Source organism: Carassius auratus, chromosome 13 (genome assembly GCF_003368295.1).
Source record: "Carassius auratus strain Wakin chromosome 13, ASM336829v1, whole genome shotgun sequence".
Taxonomy (NCBI): Eukaryota; Metazoa; Chordata; class Actinopteri; order Cypriniformes; family Cyprinidae; genus Carassius; species Carassius auratus.
This window is the reverse complement of record NC_039255.1, coordinates 2,001,100-2,021,859: the sequence shown is the minus strand read 5'-3', so window position 1 is coordinate 2,021,859 and position 20,760 is coordinate 2,001,100. Positions and strand designations below refer to the sequence as shown.

The window sequence follows — 20,760 nt, the reverse complement described above, 5'->3', positions numbered from 1 at the left end:
ATATATATATAATTTCAGGAAAATCTGCTATTTACAAGTTTTTATTTATTATTTTATTTATGTTGGTTTTTTGGTTGAATTAAATTTAAAATTTAAGGAATTATGCTTTATTTTATTTTATTTTATTTTATTTTATTTTATTTTATTTTATTTTATTTTGTTTTATTTTATTTGCTTGCACAATTTATTTAAAATAATCAAAAGCAACACAACTGATGATCATACTGTCACTAGCTAATTTTATTGTTAAATCTACTTAAATATGTAAAAAAGAAGTTTACTTAATCCACTCGTTTTGGGACGACCTGAAACATTTTTGTTGCATTATCTGAAATTGCATTAGTTCCCAGCATGCTTTGCAGAAGGCTACATCAGGAGAGTAAATTCTGTTATATGTGGTCTCACTAAATGTCTTAAAATGATCATCCCTGTTTAACTTGAATGATCAGAGGGGGTGAGAAAAGGTGATAAAAATGACCTTTTAGCCACAATATATGTTGACTAACATTATAGGTATGCCTTATAATATGAAAAAACAGTGATGCATGAATGAAATGTATGATATGAGCTCTTTATGCATCCAGCAGCTATAAGCACACTGCCTGACACCAGTAAGGACACTTTTACAGTCGTTCTGACCTGCTTCTGTTCTTCTCCAGATTGACTCCAGCGCACTGAAGCTCTCATCCTCTCACCATGACCTTCTTCAGCTCTTTATTTGCCCTCCTCTTCATCAGCAGGTAAGAGGATTGTGTCATGCATCAAACTCATGTAACCGTGTTTGATGTTTCTAGATCAGTCTGTGCTGTGTGTGCTGCTGGAATACTATGTTAACAGTTAAAGGGTGTAATTATTCAGCACTTCAGTAAAAGAACTGTCGTATACTCACTCATATTTCTTTTTGTGTTTTGTGCAAGATATATCTTGATAGCTGAGTTTGGGCGAACTATTCCTCAAGTGCAATGTTTCTGGAAATCAATAAAAGCAATATTTAGTGGAAGGATGTTTGGATATTAGGTTTCAACAAATATATACTGTTTATAGTGTAATATAAGGCTGCACGATTTGGGGAGAAAAATCGAATTTTGCTTTCTCTCATAAATAATTGCATCTGTGGAAAAAGTGGATTGCTTAATTTTTTTTTTTTTTGGGCTACACGATCTGACCGAATTGTGTATGTATATATGTATATATGTATGTATATAGTATCAATATGGCTATGACATAATAATAATAATAATAGTCTTACTTAAATATGAAAATACCAATTATAATATAAAAAACGATTTTAATATGTCAGTGTAAAATAAAAAATAAAAATCCGGATTTAAAAAAATAAGATTTGTGGTTGATTAAAAAAATAAAATAAATAAATAAATAAAAAAAAAATATATATATATTCCATGTTTGCTGTTTTGTAGGGATGGACAATTTCACGAAAATGGTTTGATTGTATATTAATATAGATAATATTAAATTGACAGAATAATATTAAATAATATTAGATAAACATAATAAATAAATACTAGTATTTACAGCGGTCTTCATTTTTTATTTTTTTTATTTTTTTTATTTATTTTTATTTATTTTGATGGAAAACCACAGGAAGCCCTAAAGCTATCTATCCATCCATCCATCTATCTATCTATCCATCTATCCATCTATCCATCTATCCATCCATCCATCCATCCATCCTTTAACTATTCATCCATCCATCCATCCATCACGATAATTGCACTAAGCCGCATTTTGTTTTTATATTGATTAATCTCTCAATCTCTCAATCTATAGTGTGGATTTAGTTCTTGAAAAGGTGCGTTAGGCAGAAACAAAGGCTTGTAATTTATTCCAGATGGATGTTGGTGTCAGTGAACTCCTTAAATGTGTTTTGTGAAAATGATGGGAGCATTTTCTCAGTCTGCTTCCCCGACGCTGGTGTTAACAGAGACTGATAAACATCTCCCCACGCACACAAACACATGTGCATGAGCTCGCGGCGCGTGTAATCGTCTCCGTCGAGGAACGTCTCTGAGCCTGATCCAGTAACCGTGAGACTGATGTATTCTGACGCTCATCTAGTTCCCGAGGCTCTCCAGCCGTTCCTCTGGTTATCATCAATAAGAGAGAAATATACTTTGTTTCATTTTAGTAGTTTTCTCTTTAATATTTGGTGATTTTAATTAATGATACTAAAAAATATTCACATCTAAATTATGGAACGTTGATTTCTATAAAAGATTTACAGGTAACCAATTTACATAATGGCATTTCTCCTGACTTTAAATATATTTTAAGTAGTATACATACATTTAGTAAGTAATTATTAATATTTATTAATTAAAATCTTAATATTTTTCTGTTAATATATTATTACTTTTTGTTTGAAATGTCTCCTTTTAACCCCTTCATTAAGGAAAACCACATTATTTGATTTTTTTACTGTGTCCCTCAATGTGTTCCTGAAACACTGAGTCTGTTATTGAACTAAACTGAATCAACATGAAACTAAATTAAGCTGATTAATGACACTATTTCCGTTATTAGAGATGCTTTGCAACTGAAAATGCTTTTCATAATTGATGAACTTGCAAGATTAATATCTAAATTGTATTGTTTATTAAAGCTGCTATGAAACAAACGTTTATTTATATAATTAAATGTGACCTGACTTAGTAGATTGTGGTTTCTATGATCTGATTATGCTTATGATGCTTTAAGGGAAATGCACCAATTCAATCCATTCAATCCATTGATTTGTGATTTTGTGTTTTATTAAAGTAATCGACGCAGTCATTTGTTAATGAATCAGACTACAAATACACAGGCCGTGCTGTTAGTTTTTGCATGCAAAAATAATGCAGAATACTACAATTCTTATTTATCTTATTACATTGACTTCAGAGCGTCAGGTATCAATTTGAATGACTTCTCATTTGCTTTGTTTCGGTCCTGCGTGTTGGAGGAAACATTATTATGGACACATGCACACAGACAAAAACAGAAACTGATCTTCACGTGTCATTTCATCTGGTGATTATCAGAAAAATGCTGCATGAGATTAAAGAAACGGCTGTCTTTTATCTTCAGCGTGTTGATTTGGGTGCTAAACAGAGAAAGACTCTCAAAGAAAAACATTAGCATCTCACTTATCCTGTTTTTTTTTTTAAGATTATGTTTTGGTTATTTTTTTGTTGGTTTGTGATATTTGTAATTGATTCAGAAAAAAAAAAAAGTTTTATTTTTTTAGGGACACACCGATATTGAAATTAGGCCGATACCGATAACCAATGATTTTTATGTTTGGAAACCGATAACCTATATATTGACCAATAAAACTTAATTTTTTGATTAAATGCATCTTGAAACTGATGCATTTACAGTATTTCACAGGCAACATAAAAAATAAACATTTATTGCACAATGCAATATATTGTGCATCCCTAGTTTTTATTCATTTTTATTCAAATTTTATTTTGGTTAATTAAAATGAAAATTAGACATTTTGCCTTGGAAACTAGCTGACATTTTTAATCTTAAAAAAATAAAATCAGTTATTTTTCATTTTGAGGATGTTTATATTATTAAGTATGTTTATTTTTAATTTTTTTAATGGCTTTAGTTTTAGTTAAAACTTCTCCATCTAATTTTTAAAGTCTGATTTGTGTGAGGTCTAGTGAAGCCCCACACACAGTTTCAGAAGCGTTCAGTGTTGTGTGTGTGTGTGTGTGTGTGTGTGTGTGTGTGTGTGTGAGAGGTTATGGTCTTGACAGGTCTGTGTCATGTTTTATGTCTCTCTCTCTCACTCTTCTGGGACAGAATTATAATTTTTCTGTCTTTTTCATCTCCCACTTTCCATTTGCTGGGAAAGAACAAAACAAGAGAAGATCCAAGAGTAGCAGAAACAGTCACACAGCTCAGCTCTGGTCACAAATCAGTCTTGTTTAAAACACCCAGATGGATGCAGCCACAAGGAAAGCTAGAAAACATTAGAACTGTGTGAACAGAGGAGCATTTTATATGCTGTAGGCTTTATGTATGGTGTGGGTGTGCAGAGGGAGGTTTGTCACGGTATCTACTGAAGCTATGCATACTGCACATGGCACTTGTGTACTGTTGTTGTTCTCTTGTTGGTCTGATTGCTTCTGTTGTTATAATTTATAAGTTGCTTTGAATAAAAGCATCTGCTAAATTATTAATTGTAAATGTAAAATGTAATTCTCAACAAGGCTGAATTAATTTAATACAGCAAAAACAGTAAGATATTATTACAATATAGTTAGATAAGTTCAAAATAATAGAAATTGGGGATGCAAAATATTATCGGAACGTTATCAAAATGCAAATATCGGCATTGGCCGATATGACAATTATGCAGTAAGATTTTTTTTTTTAACTAACCAAAATGAAAAACATTTTTTATAATCTCTATACATGAGAGACTTTGTATTATTTCCAAACTAATGGAAATATATCGGCATATCGGCCTAAATGAGCCGGTAAATATCGGCAAAATCCATTATCATGCATCCCTGATAGAAATCTTTTGTAACAGTATAAATGTATTTACTGTCAACTTTTGATCAGTTGAATGAGTATTAATATCTTTTCAAGGTTTACTTTTTTTATATATATAAAAATTCAGTGTAAATGTAAAGTTTGAACACAAACTACCTTGCAATAATGATCCCACAACATCACCGAGCGTTTAACCAGCTGTACTACTAGATTATTCTGTCATGCATGGCTTTTGTTTCCCTTTTGTAAGTCGTTTTAAATAAATGCATGAGTGGAACATGGATTCCACTGCTTCGGTCAGCTGATCTCTGTGTTGGGACAGCGAAATCATGAACATTGTCAAAGCACACATGTTAAATGAGCGAGTTTCCCCACAGACCGAGAACAAGCATCTCAAACACTGCCGGCGGCCTCAGCGAGGGATTTCAGACACACGCTGGCAAAGATAAGGTGGATTCATGTGAAACGAAGTCTTAAAAGCTACTCGTGTGCTGCGTGACACACAAAGACGCTCACATTCGAGAGCGTCCCAATTCACTGGAAGTCATGGATTAACCTCTTATTAATGATGAAGCTCTTTATACGAGTGGTGTTGGTTTCAGCAGTCACAAGTCCTAAATTAAACTCATTTCCAGCAGTTTAAACAAACATATATTAAAGTGAAACTCATACAGCTTCGCATGAAAGCGCTGTCTGAGATTGTACATGATGATTTATTGTTTCTTTCTTACAGGGTTTCATGATGCAATAGGCTCTCATCACATTTTGACCTAAAAACCTCTGTTTTCTTATATTAAGCTTTTCAGAAAATCATTTTCTGAAGGGACCCATTTCCAAATGTAATATACTGTATATATATAAATACACGCAAAACCTAAAGCTCTTCAATACATCTTTTTTTTTTGCATATGTTGTTTCAATAAAGTTGCATGTGTATATATATATATAAAAAAATATTTAAATTATTAAAAAAATGGCTAAAACTGATGCCGTTTACACAGAAGTTGTGAGTGTGAGCACTAGTTACAGTGATGCTTGACTTGGCAAACGTTTCTAACTTAATTGGCAGTTTCTGGGAGGTTCGCACTAAATTGATCGGATCGGTTCTAAGCTCCCGTTTCTATAAATGATCCTCAAACATGTAACTTTTTTCCCCGCCTCAGAAGCAGTTGCCATAGCAACCATCCAGAGGGATTCTCTAATGCACCGCACAAATACAGCCAAGCATCAGTTCTCATGCACTCACTCAAGTTACTCTTATTATTATTTCAATCTGATCTAAAGCAGATCGCAGCAGCAGCCAGACGCTTTCTCAGGGTTGTTTGCTGTTCGGTTCTTGTTCTGCTGATTAATGAGTCTTGCTGATTTTCCAGAGCGATAACCATAATCCGACAAAACATTTATATGTACACTATACACATATAGGTCATGCATATTTTTTTCTGTACCACCACAAATGTTTTTTCACATCATTTGAGCACAACGTACCAGAAATGTTCCCCTCAACTTATAAAAATACCATGTTTAAACTCGATCATAAAGTCAAATCATCAGCCGTTTCCCCTATGCATCTCAATCAGTCCTCTGCATGTTTGCAAAGCGCTCGGCTGATATATACACTGCATGGAGCATGTTATCGCTGAATTAATAAGCAGAAAATATTCCTGCTGAATGCACAGCATCTTCCACTTGCCCCTGTGAAACCCAGCTGTCATGTGTCCAAACTCGGCGCTCTCCGCGTGTTCACAAACGCATCCAGGAGGTTATTATTTCCTTTATAGTGAATCACAAGGGGATTTATTGAGTCCGACTCCTGCTGGGGTCGCTTCATAGACTTCTACCTGAATGCTCACTTACAGAGCATCTTAATGGCATTGTTTGTTTTTGTTATTAGTTTTTGTTTTTATTTTTTATTCAATATTTGTTTAGAGGCTGCATATATTCCACACTAAAGTTTGCTGAAGAAAACAGCTTTGGATGGTTGCACGCTAAATGTAGTACTGTTTGAATTTGTTCAGAACAATATAGTATTATTAATTTGAATTATTCAAGATTCTGTTTTTGATGCTTGTCTAATTAATGTCTAATCAATTTTAACTTAGATTTATTGCAGTTTTGACAATAATAGTATTATAATAGTCATTCATTCAGAAATTCTGTTTCTAGATTTAGTTTTTCTTTAAAATTCCATGTTTTCCCATTAACATTTTTCTAGATTCTGTTTTTAGTGGTTTAATTAAATTAAATGCATAATCAGTTGAATTCATACATTTTTTGCAAGTAAATAATTTATTACTAATTTAACTATAATAGTGGTCTATGAAATATTATTTATATTTATTTTTCAGATTTTTTTTTTTAAATGTTTAAAATTCCAAATTCCAAATCTTTTTCTAAACTGTTTTTTTATGGTTTACTCAAAGAAATAATAAATAATAATCCGTAATAATTGATAATCAAAAGATGGGTCTAATTAATTGAATTAAAATAACTATGAAAATATAATAATTTATTGCATTTAAAAAAAATTATAATAGGACATGAAATGATTTTTAACATTTTTTTTATTTTTTTGAAATTGTTTAATTATTCAAAACAAATTGGTATTTTCTAAAATGGTATTAATCAAATGAATGCATAAAACTTTAATTTAATTCATCATAGCGTTGCATGTGTGTATTTATGACACTGCTGAGCTTTAGATGGTTGCATGTTTAATTGAATACTTTCTGCATTTCTGCATAGTGATACAGTGATGCATTCTTTAGCAAACTGCACAGAAGTGAGGTGAGACTTTGAGTAATTGTTAAGTAGGTCAATCCACACAATATTGCCTTTGGTTAAATATTCAGATGATTCATGGTGTGTCAGTAATCAGCTACCGAATGCAATCTTTAGATCATTACCAGCAGATTTGAGGCTGGGAGGAATTCACACTCATTCACACAATCTTTTATTCTTCTGATGGTTTTCTCTAATAGACTCCGTATAAATGGAGATACATTAGAGATGAATCTCTTTGAATGCCTCTCTAGCTTTAGTTGTCATAAATTTGTTTGGTGGCACTACATTTGTGATCATATAAGGAATGCAGGAATTAAATAAATAAATGTAAAATTAGGCATATTTCTCCACAAATTCTTTTAATGACACAAAAAAAAGTTATATATATATATATATATATATATATATATATATATATATATATATATATATATATATATATATATATATATATATATAAAATTATGCTCATTATTAATAATGAGAGAAAATGAATGATAGATAATTGCTAAAACTATTATTAATTCATGGTAGAATTATAGCATATATGTTATTTTAAAATAGTATTCATTATTATTTAATATTTGTTTTACATATGAAGAAAGTAACAATGAAAACATATTTTAAATAATGGATAATGAGCATGTGCATTTATTTTAATGTGTGGATCAAAAAAAAAAAAATCTGTAAAAATCTGACAAACCATTAGTATTTTCTGCATTTTTTTCTTTTCCTCATGCATTAAGTCCATGCAATGCAATAAATAAATTTAATAACAATATACAATTTATCACAGCATTTATGCCCATTAAAAAAAATATGTATCCTATTTTTAAATGAATTGAATGAATAAATAAATAAATATTTTGATGTCAAATAGGCTTAATTTTTTATTCATTCTTATTTTTAGATGAATATAAATGTAATTTGTTTATTTGCTTTATTCATTTTACTTTGATTTTGGGGATATATATATATATATATATATATATATATATATAGTTCTTATTTTATTTAATAATAATAATAATTATTATTATTACTTGTATAGCCATGTTAATATATAATATTTTGCAGCCCTTCTGTACAAAATTACAATTCGTTTTTTTTTTTTTTTGTTTTCATGCAGCCCTAGTTCTAAAAGTGTTAACACTTAAACAGATTCTGTGGTTATGAAACAAGTACAGTTTTCCTGTAGTCAGTTTTTGCACGTCTCGGTGGATTGCTGTGTTTATTGTACATGTTACACACGTGCACAAATCTTTCATGGCATCATAAGTGTGTTTTAGTTTCTGCTGACGGTGCAGGTGTATTTTTACAGTTGTGTGTAAAAGTGAAGCGTATTCTGATGGTATGTTTCCAAGTCTTCCACACTGACAGATCAAAGTAATCCAATTATGAAAATGAGCTTATATTTGCCCTCTCTCTCTCTCTCTCTCTCTCTCTCTCTCTCTCTCTTATCTTAATGTAAAGTTGTTCTGGGATCTGAACGCTCTTATCAGTGTGGGCCAAACCGTCGATCAGCGATCTTCATTCATATTCCTCCGTTTTTTGTTCTCCCTCAGGTTTCTGGAAAACTCTCTTCTCAGCGCTGAGGTGAAAGAGGGAGAGATTCTTCCTCCGACCATCCAGAAGCTGATGAAAGGATACAACAAATACCTCCGGCCTTTCTTTGACAGTAGGGACATAATGAATGTTTAATGCATGCGTGTACTGTACTGTACGTGTGCTGAACGGCGCTTTACTCTCTCACATCTTCATTCAGAACAGATTGAGTGATGCTCCGTTATATTACACATGCAAATGAGAATCGTAATGTGATTAAAAACACAGTATCATCCATCAGAAAGCGAAAGACATGCATAACATAACAGCAAGATTCTGTGTAAACTGTTGCTCCACCATGACTGAAGATGACTATAGCGCCCCCTGTGGCATCTATGAGACATTACAAAATACTGTAAATCAGTGGTTCCCAACCTTTTTCAGCTCGCGGCCCAGACAACCACACACACACGTGTTTGCGCAAATTGGTGTTTTATTCTTAAACCAATCAGCGAGCTCGAATATTGGAAGCATAGTAACAGTTTAATATTCCTTTTTTGTTATTTAATTATATATATGAAATTATGTTATGTTACGACTTAGACATTTTTACATATATTAACAGTATTATTTATTTTAATAGTAATTGGGCGGCCCACCCACTAGGGGGCCGTGGACCACAGGTTGAAAACCCCTGCAGTGGAGCTTGCATTGCTCACAGAAACATATGCATGCTCACGTCTTATTTTAGTAGAACTGATATATTATAGTTTTTAGCTATTATTTTGAATCAGATTTTGTAATTCTGTTTTCATTTTAATTTTAGTTACAGTTTTAGTTGTTTTTTTGTCTTTATTTTTAATTTTTTTAATATGCCTATATAATTTTTATATTTTAGTTTATTTAGTTTTAGTTTTTATTGCATGGAAGCTTGTTTCTGTCATAGCATAAAAATAAAAAAATTTAAAATTTAAATCAAGATTTTTCTTTTTGTTTTGTTTTTCTGGAATTGTAAGCTATGAACTCACTATATCTGACTTTTTCACCATTTTTTTTTATCTCAGAGAAGAAAAATTCTGACCTTAGTTTTGTGAATAAAAAAAAAAAAAACTTGTCGCTATATTTAGCACTTCAACTAGAAGTACTTAACGAAAATGAAATGTTGCATTGGCAACTATTTGAAATAAAATAATTGTAAATTATGTAAAATTTCGAAGTGTCTCTCCTGTTGCTCCTGCTCTCAGTTATTGATGAGTTGAGTTTCTGGAGCTTCTTCAGTATTGTGTCTTTTACTTTAGTCTCCAGCCCACCGTTTCTCCACCAGTGTTGAGGAAGCTGCTTTGAAACTCGTTGAAGCTTCTCAAACTACCGATTTATTTGCAATGAAATTGATTAATTAGTTTTGTCACAATATAATTCTCGTTTTACATTGAAGAATCAGAGTTTTGAATGAAATGATTTGCAACCCTACTGGCAAAAGTCATCTCAGAAACCACACTTCAGTGTTTTGAGTCTTACGGGTCCTTCAAAGTATCTTGAGAGAGGTGAGGTGTCCAAGTCACAACATCTAACTACTGGGGTGCCTCAGGGCTCGGTTCTTGGACCACTTCTCTTCTCTGTGTACATGGCATCATTAGGTTCTGTCATTCAGAAACATGGCTTTTCATACCACTGCTATGCTGATGACACTCAACTCTACCTCTCATTCCATCCTGATGATCCGACGGTAGCTATTCGCATCTCAGCTTGTCTAACAGACATTTCTTCCCGGATGAGTGATCATCACCTTCAACTCAGCCTTGCCAAGACAGAACTGCTTGTGATTCCAGCAAACCCATCGTTCCATCACAATTTCACTATCAAGTTAGGCACATCAACCATAACTCCTTCAAAAACAGCTAGAAGCCTTGGAGTTATGATTGATGATCAGCTGACTTTCTCAGACCACATTGCTAAAACTGTCTGATCCTGCAGATTTGCTTTATTCAACATCAAGAAGATCAAGCCCTTTCTTTCAGAACATGCTGCACAACTCCTTGTTCAAGCTCTTGTTCTGTGGCTGGACTATTGCAATGCTCTCTTGGCAGGTCTTCCAGCCAGTTCTATCAAACCTTTACAATTAATTCAGAACGCGGCAGCAAGATTAGTTACTTTAGTTACTTAAGACTCAACAAAAACCATGAGAGTAAAAATATTTAACTATTGCCTCTTCTCCATCGTTGCATTCCACTGAAGTGTTGCTATTTCTCATTAATTTGTCCCTGTTCACCGCATGTTCACCCCCATCATCTGCTTCTGTTGTAAAGATTTGTGAAGAAGTAAAACACATGCATCCCACATCGTCAGCTTTAATGAGCAGAGTTACACCAGCATGGTTTCTGTCTTTATCAACGATTCTCTGAATTATGATTACATGCCTTCTCTCCATCTCTGTTCTGCAGATGGTCCCGTCACGGTGGGCATGAGTTTAGACATCGCCAGTATTGATACCATTTCTGAGATCAACATGGTGAGAAACAGAGCACTCGCACACCACATCAGTGGGAATTAATGATGACTCAAACTCTTATCTGCTCATTAGTGAGTATTATTTCATTATTGATCACACTTGTGATTAAGGGCTTGTTCAATTTCTTAACCTCAAGTAATAAACTTATCCCAACCAGTATTATTATAAGTTGTAGTAGTAGTAGTAAAACAAAATAAATGTATACTTTATTATTATTATTATTAAAGAATTATATTAAAAAAAACATTATTATCCATTTTTTTTTTATAATAATAAGAAAATATTTACAAAGTATGATTTATTTATTTATGTATTTATTTATTTATTATTAATTGGTTTATTTTATATTAATAATGATAATAATTATAAAAAAATGACAATAATAATAATAACAATATTCCAAGCATACAATAATAATATTAATATTAATATTAATGTTAATAATAATAAATAGCTCCAAAATATTGGAAAAGTATTATTACTTTGAAAAAATCTTTATTTTATATTATTATTAAAATAACAGTAATTAAAAGGGAAATTTATAATACTAATAATACTAATAATACAATACTAATAAAGTAAAAATATGTTATTATTATTATTATTATTATTATTACCACTACTACTTATATTACTATTATTATTATTATTATTATGAATAATAATAATAATAAATAATAATAATAATTAAAAAAAATTATTATTATATTTTTTTCATAAATAATACTAGTTTAAAATTTATTATTATTATTATTATTATTATTATTTCTTTTAAATAAAGTTAATTGTTTGTTTCAAGTCCTAATTTGTATTAAACTTGGGCTCATCTCACACAGTTCATGTAAAATGTGAAGTGTATATTTGTATGATTGCTCAGTGATTGTGGATGCTGTGCTGTTGTTGATTGGTCAGGATTACACGGCTACGATCTTCCTCCGTCAGCGCTGGACGGACGAGCGGCTGGTGTTTAAAGGCAATAAGAGCTTGAGTCTGGACGGGCGACTGGTGGAGCTGCTGTGGGTCCCAGACACCTTCATAGTGGACTCCAAGAAGTCCTTCCTCCACGACATCACTGTGGAGAACCGACTGATCCGGATCTTTCCCAACGGAACGGTTCTCTATGCGCTCCGGTCAGGCTTCATCCGGTCTATAGCACAGATATGTAGCTGTAAATGCGACCATTGTGATCTCTTGATGTGTTAAAAACTCTGATTTCAGTTAGTAATCTATGTATTTTTTTCAATATTAATAATATATATATATATATATATATATATATATATATATAATTTTAATAATAAATAACTATAATAATTTATTATTATTACTGCATTTTGTACATTATTAATTATTAATAGTGAGAAGAAAAGAAAAAAAACTATAAATAATAAAAAGTACATAATGTTTATAAAAATAATTATTATTAATAGCAATAATATTAAATAAAAATATTTACAATATTTACTACTACTACTAATTATTATTATTATTATTATTTTGTTTTTATTTTTTTTTAAGAAGAAGAAAAAGAAAAAAATCGAAATAAGTCAGTTTTGCATATTATTAAAATGGAAAGGATGAGAATTAAATAAAGATATAAAGTTGTTTTTTTTTTAGAAAAAATAAATAAATATTATTATTATTATTATTATTATTATTATTATTATTAACATTATTAATAATAATGGTAACATAAATAGATATGTATCATTTGTTATTATTATTATTAGTAGCAGTAGTATTGATACATAAAAAAAATAATAATTGTAAATTATTATTATTATAAATAATAATAATAATAATAGGAAAACATTAAAATAATTTAATAATACAAATATAATAATATTTAATTATATTGTTATTGTTATTACATAGTCATATAGAATCAAAACATATTGCCAAAATTGTGCGTCTCTATGTACAAGCACAGAAAAACTTTAAGTTTTTTAAACACTTCTTGGTTTAAGGACATTTAGATATTTCTCCTGGAAACAAGAATAAAATACTGATTACAGATGGGAAGTTTTGCAGCCTGTGCCTCTTTACCATTCATTAAATATCAGAAGATATCAGAAGATATGAGTGTTTCTCTCCGTAGGATCACCACGACTGTGGCCTGTAACATGGATCTGACCAAATATCCCATGGACAAACAGACGTGCACCTTACAACTGGAGAGCTGTAAGAACACACACACATTTCCAGCTTCTGCTTCCCCAAAGTGTTGCTCAGGCAACAAGCTGACATTTCTGTGCTCTTGTTTGTGACATCTGTCCTCACACAATGTTCACGCTGTTTCATATTTCATAAGAGCATGCTGTGCTTCAACACAAACACACCACATTACGCCTGCTTTCTTTCCTTGAATTATGCATGCAATTCAGATCTCTGATGTGTAGTTGCATAAGATCATTAATATAAATACATATTACAGACAGACAGAAAGATGTGTGTGTGACGGCGTCTAGATTCAGGTCAATTTCCTTGATTTGCTGAGTGCTGAGTTTATCTTTCTCTTCCTCTCTCCGCCCGTCCGCTGTTCTTCTGTGAGTTTGTTTGTCTGGATGTGGATCTCTTTCACGTCTTCTGCTCGTGTTTATATAAAGAGTAGGAGGCTTAGAGGAGCTTCTGAAGTCTTTTTCTAATGAAACGACAGAAAGCTTCACTCTTGGGTGAATTTTAAGAAATGTCTGGGTCGTATTGCACTCTAAAAATAAAAAGACAGAATAAGATTTCTTGGTGCATTTTACATGCACAAACTGCAGGAACTTTAAGATACTTTTTTGTTTTGCATTGTGATATTTTCATGACAGTTGTGCCCAAATTGTAATTTTGCACAGGTTTCTAGAGAACATTATTTGCACAATATAAACAGTATCTGATTACTGTCCCACAGCGCCACCTAAAGGACACATTACACACTAATACATGTGGCTGTTTATCTGATATAGTCCACTACACATCGAAATATTTTTATATAAATGAATTAAACTGCATTCACAATTTCTTCACAGTGTGTCCCATTTCAGATCACCTTCTCTTTTTCATAAATACATTCATTGTTTAAGCATTTACATTATATTATTTAATCTGTTGATATTATTATTAATTTTTGCATGAAAGTGCAAAAACGTAGTACTTCAAGTCTTAGATGTTTGCTTTATCATTAACATGCCAATTTTAGTTTTCACAGATCAAAGTAAATGTGAGAAATGATTCATTTGTATTCATCAAGGATGCATTAAATTCATCAAAAAGTGACAGTAAAGACATTTATTATTTCTTAAATTACAAAAGATTTCTATTTCAAATAAATGATGTTTTTATGAACTTTCTATTCATGTGTGAATCCTGAAAATATATCAGAGTTAACACAAAAATATTGTGCAATGTTTTCAACATTGATGATAAGTAAATGATCATATTATTCTGATTTCTGACACTGAAGACTGGAGGAATGATGCTGAAAATTCAGCTGCGCATCACAGAAATAAATTACACTTTACTATATATTCATATAGAAAACAGCTGTTTTAAATTGTAAAAATATTTCAGAATTTTTACTGTATTTTTGACCAGATAAGTGCAGCCTTGACTGAATTATTTCCCGTGTCTGAATGCGTCCCAGACTGATAATGTCAGTATTGAGAGTGCTTGTGTGGATCTGTGTGTGTCTGTTCGCAGGGGGTTATAACATCAATGATGTGATGTTTTACTGGACTCGTGGGAATGACTCTGTGAGCGGTTTGGACACGCTGAAACTGGCTCAGTTCACCGTAGAAGATCATTACACCTCAGTGTCCGAGGCCGTATATGAGACAGGTACACAATACCACAAACACTCCTAACGTCTGTGGAGCGCTTATTAAAAGATACCTGATAATAATACCGGTTTCTTTAGAAATGGCACAGAATTGACTGTGTTTCATGTTTATGGCAGATTGCAAAGTGACCATCATTCCTGTAATTTTATGAGTGGGATAAATACACACTGCAGCTAAATTTGGGTGTGAATTCACCTTTTAGTGCTTGATCTTGTTCTGTGCACACAGTTAATTTACGGGAGAGAGAGATGCATTTTACAATGAAATTGACTACTTAAATAAAAAAAAAAAAAAAAAAAAATGCAAGTAGTGTCAACCGCATTTACAGAAATGTAATGCAGTGTGTACGGAAACTGAATTGAACAACTACTTGTTAATGACGCATTTATACGTGTATCAGAGTTGTGTGTTTTCTGTTCGTGCTGTGTAAGATATCACGGGATGTTTTGATTCATTAGTGTTGCCAGATCTTCCTAGAAAAAACATCAAATAAGCACAAACTCATGATAAAATCAAATCCAGATGCCTTATCTTGGAAATAAGTCACATACCAAGATATTGAGAGGTCTTATTAACTCTGTAAATTGGATCGCTTAATGAACCAAGCCCAAAGACAGTTAATAAGGGTCGCTTATAATAAGTGGACATGGCAACCCTTCAAGAGCACACTCTGCTAAGTAGCCCTTAAAACACAAGCAAAAGAGGACGCCTTTAGATAAAATCGCCAAACAATGTCGATGTGATCGATGTGTTATAACTTTGGTTGAAATAGCAAATACTGAAAACGTGAGATGGCGAAACGTTGCAATGGTGTCAATCATCACAGTTTTGACGATGAGTTCTGTTAGATTCACACATGAAACTGTAATACCAATAATGATACGGTTGTCACTCCTGAAACTTTACAGTGTGCATGTAGCAATAAAAACCACTCCAATAGCTTCTTAATTTCTGATTGATAGTCCTTTTACTTGGACGCACAGCATCAATGTTTTATATCCCTACTAAAGGACTCTCTGATTCTCTTCCCAGGCAATTATCCCAAGCTGATCTTTCATTTCGAGCTGAAGAGGAGCATCCTGTACTTCATCCTGGAGACGTACGTGCCGTCCAGTCTGCTGGTGGTGCTGTCCTGGGTCTCTTTCTGGATCAGCCAATCATCCGTCCCCGCTCGCATCTGCATTGGTATGAGCAACCAAACCCTTGATGACCACATAGTATTCTAGCTGATTTCAGTTTAGAGCTGGGCAGATGGGCGTTTCAACTGAGCATGTGTGTTATTGGTACATGTTTAAGGCGTGACGACCGTCCTGACAATGACCACGCTGATGATGGGCGCACGGACGTCTCTGCCCAACGCCAACTGCTTCATCAAGGCCATTGATGTGTACCTGGGCATCTGCTTCAGCTTCATCTTCGGGGCGCTGATAGAGTACGCTGTGGCCCACTTCTGCACGCTACAGCACCCCGACTACAACAACGCACTCATGGTAAGAGAGGATTACCATCATCATAGTGTTATTGCTTATACTCTCCTTGTGTTCCATACGTCCCTTGTGTTTCTGTGGCTCAGTGGTAGAGCATTGCGTTAACGGTGCAAAAGGTTGTGGGTTCGATTCCCAGTAGAACACACACACACACACACAAAGTATAGCATGCATAAATGCACACACAAAAAGTATAGCATGCATAAATGTTAATGTATTTTACTTTGAGTCTTAAAGGGATAGTTCACCCCAAAATGTAAATGCACTCACCCTCAGGCCATGCAAGATGTAGGTGACCTTTTTTATTTAGTCGAACAATAAGGAAGATATTTTTCTAGCTGAAACCGTAGTAGGGGATTCATAAAATGCAAGTCAGCAGCTGCCCGTCTTTGAGAATAAAAAAGCATATCATTAAACGCAAAATTATAATCCTGTGTCTCTTGGTGATTTATAGAGGTTTTATGAAGCGAAACGATCTGTCTGTGTAAGAAACTGAACATTATTTACAACATTAGTTCGGACATCACACAGTGCTCATTCAATAAATGCACAGCTAAACAGATTTAAATCTACATTTAAAGTAGCTAGTGTTTTAGCACATCTCTTATCTTCTGGAAGATGATTCCATCAGCTGGCGGCACAGTAACTAAAAGCAGATTCCCTTTGTTTTGTGTGAACCCTTGGTATTTCTATTTGACTCGATCCTAATGATCTGAGTGCTCTGTTAGGTTTATATTCATTTATCATATCTGGAATGTATTTTGGTCCTAGGCCATTGACTGATTTATAAATGAGCAAACGTACTTTAAAAACAATCAAAAAAACAAATTTTGAGATGATAGTATGCTGATTTAGCTACTGCTTTGACATGACTATTGAAACTAAGGTCTATCTCCAGAATCACACCAAGATTCCTGACTTGATTTTTAGTTGTTTGACCCCTAGAGTCAAGGTGTGCATTTACCTTGAGAACTTCCAACTTTGTTTCCAAATGCAGCGACTTCAGTTTTTTCCTCATTTAGCTGAAGAAAGTTTTGACGCACCCAACTGTTTACAGTTAACCAAGAGAAACTACAAAAACTGTTTCCTAAGTTCAGTGACTGTTGGAGAAACTGGAGCGCTGAATGATTCATTCATCACAGGATCAGATATGCTGCTATTTCGGCTCATTTCCAGTTGGAGTGACTGTCGGGCATCTGAAAGTGAGTTTTAAATGAGTAACTTGAACCTTAAACTGTTTCAGATGGTTCAGTAAGATTTGATGCACTGGTTCAAGTAGGTCACAAAAAAAAAAATGGCTCCAAAGAATGATTCGTTTGAGAGCCAGATATCGCTTTGCCTGAGGCCCTGGATTACAGGTAACAATGTTGTAAATAATATTATGTTTCTTGCACAAATCAATCATTTCGCTTCATAAGACCTCAATATATTGTCAGGAGCCATGGCTATTAATTTTGTGTTAATTCTATTCTCAAAAATGTACAGCCACTAACAGACCACAACATCTCATGTTAAATTTCCTTGCTCGTTTACTCTCATCTCCGTGTTTTCTCTGTCAGTGTGGTCATCACATACATGTGTGCGAGGAGGAGATGAACGGCATCGTCACCACCATCGCCAGTGATTCTTCACGGCTAAAGCGGCGTAAAGACGCTCCAGTACCCAAGCCCACCGCTGCTGGAGAGCCTGGCCTCACACCCTCCAGCCCGACCACCAGTGAACCCAAGACCGCAGAGGTCCCATCGGAGCTCTTCAGCCGTTGTGCCAAAAACATCTCCGTCCTGAGGAAGATCCTGAGATCCATCAACTGCTGTCATGTGAAAAACCCACATTATATAGACAACTACTCTCGGTTAACCTTCCCACTGTCGTTTATCATCGTTAATCTGCTATACTGGACATACTACCTGTACTTTTAACCAGCGCATCATGCTGAATCATTTCTGTGTGTTAGTAACTATGATAGCGTAGGCATGTGTGTCTGAAAGACCAGTAGAGACTCAACAGAGAAGGAGAATAATTAGGGTTGCACCGATACTACATTTTTCAGCAGATACCAATAAACCGAATGATGTTTGCCGTTATGAATGCTAATTATTCAGAATGAAATTTGCTGATACCGGTAACAGATAATTCAGAATGATATCTCTCAGTACCGATTATTCAGAATGATATCTGCAGATAACGATAGCCGATTATTCAGAATAAGATCTGCTTATACCAATATTTGATTATATATAATAATATCTGCCGATACCAATAGTCAATTATTCAGAGTGATATCTGCCAATACCGATTATTCCGAATGATTTCTGCCGATACCGAATATTTAGAATTATATCTGCTGATACTAATATCCGATTATATAGAGCGATATCTGCAGATACCAAGAGCCAATTATTCAGAATGATATCTGCCAGTACCGATGAAAATAATAATAGTCAATTATATAGATTAATATCTGCTGATACTTATATCCGATTATATAGAATATCTGTTGATACCAATAGTCAGTTATTCAGAATGATGTCTGCCAATACGATTATTCAGAATGATTTATGCTGATACAGATAGCTGATTATTCAGAATTATATCTGCTGATACAAATATACGGTTATGCTGTAAAGAATGATATATGCTGATACCAATAGCCGATTATTCAGAATAATATATGCCAGTACCAATACAAATACTGATAGTCAATTATTCCAAATGATATCTGCCGATAATGATAGCCGATTATTCCGAATGATATCTGCAGATACCGATAGCTTATTATTCAGAAAATAATATCTACCGATACTGATACTTATCAGCCGATTATTCATTATCTACCAATAAAGATACTAATACAAATAGCTTATTTTTCAAAATGATATCTGCCAATACAGATACTAATACAGATAGCCGATTATTCAGAATGATATCTGCCGATACCGATACAAATACTGATACTTATCAGCCGGTTATTCAGAATGATATCTACCAATACAGATACTAATGCAAATAGCTTATTTTTCAGAATGATATCTGCCAGTACAGATACTAATACAGATAGCCGATTATTCAGAATGATATCTGCCGATACCGATACAAATACCGATACTTATCAGCCGATTATTCAGATTGATATGTACCAATACAGATACTAATACAAATAGCTTACTTTTAAGAATGATACATGCCAATACAGATAGCCGATTATTCAGAATGATATCTGCCGATACAGATACAAATAATGATATGGACAGCCGATTATTCAGAATGATTCCAATACTATAGATCTTTAGTCAGCTTTTGTGCTTTAATCTCCATTACTAAATGTTTTTAGTTTTTCATTTACTAAACACTTACAATGGCAGAAAACAGTGCACCATTTAAAAGCTAAAATGTCAACTTTTTTAGTTACTCTTTTAATCCCTATTATTATTTGTCATTCTTGCAAATTTAGCAACATAATCCCTGTGAGTCGCTTTTTCTGTATGGAAAACGTCCATATGTTTATTTTTTGAAAGTCGTTGTATTTACCAGTTTTGATGTGCTACAGATGCTGTTGACAGAGATTAACTTGCATTGAACATAGCGAGGAGACGTGTTCAGTATTCGTAATTTCCCATATATGAATCTCACTGATAGCGTCAGCGTCAGGTTGGAAGTTTGTAGTGGTTGATGATGGCTATTCAACCCTGGATCTCAACAATGGCTCCCATGATTAAATCTTCTAGATAACTAAAGATATACTGAATTTTAACGTCAGATTACTGGAAATCTGTATTTGACTTCACATGTGGCTGAGGATGAGCAGACTATATTTTAACATCAACATGAAATTGAAATTCAGCCAACGTTTCCATTGAAATAATTTGGGCTGTGGATGATTTTTGGACTACTTGATTATGTTCAACTAAAGCATTAGTCAAGTATTTAGATGTTGTTTTAGGCTTCTGTTCTAGCTAATATATCCTTTCTGAAATATTGTTTATAGTTAACATTTAATGCTGGTAAATTTTAATATAATAGAGGTTACAGCAAAATAGCAAATAATGATGGATTTGATAAGGAGATTTTGTGGAGCAGAGTTTCCCAAACTAATACA

General features: G+C 33.2%; 1 protein-coding gene across 3 annotated transcripts in view; it reads left to right on the top strand.

The window, feature by feature from the left end:
* Window positions 1–18,746, top strand: part of LOC113112315 (gamma-aminobutyric acid receptor subunit pi-like) — a 45,098-nt gene extending 26,352 nt beyond the window's left edge. For all 3 annotated transcript variants that reach the window (XM_026277764.1, XM_026277765.1, XM_026277763.1), the window contains 9 exons: window positions 660–740; window positions 8,865–8,977; window positions 11,286–11,353; window positions 12,266–12,483; window positions 13,452–13,534; window positions 15,038–15,175; window positions 16,210–16,362; window positions 16,474–16,667; window positions 18,224–18,746. In XM_026277764.1, coding sequence (XP_026133549.1) covers window positions 697–740; window positions 8,865–8,977; window positions 11,286–11,353; window positions 12,266–12,483; window positions 13,452–13,534; window positions 15,038–15,175; window positions 16,210–16,362; window positions 16,474–16,667; window positions 18,224–18,583 — 1,371 coding nt within the window. In that variant the 5' untranslated portion in view covers window positions 660–696 and the 3' untranslated portion in view covers window positions 18,584–18,746. The remainder of the gene's footprint in view (window positions 1–659; window positions 741–8,864; window positions 8,978–11,285; window positions 11,354–12,265; window positions 12,484–13,451; window positions 13,535–15,037; window positions 15,176–16,209; window positions 16,363–16,473; window positions 16,668–18,223) is intronic.
* The last annotated feature ends 2,014 nt before the right edge of the window (window positions 18,747–20,760 follow it).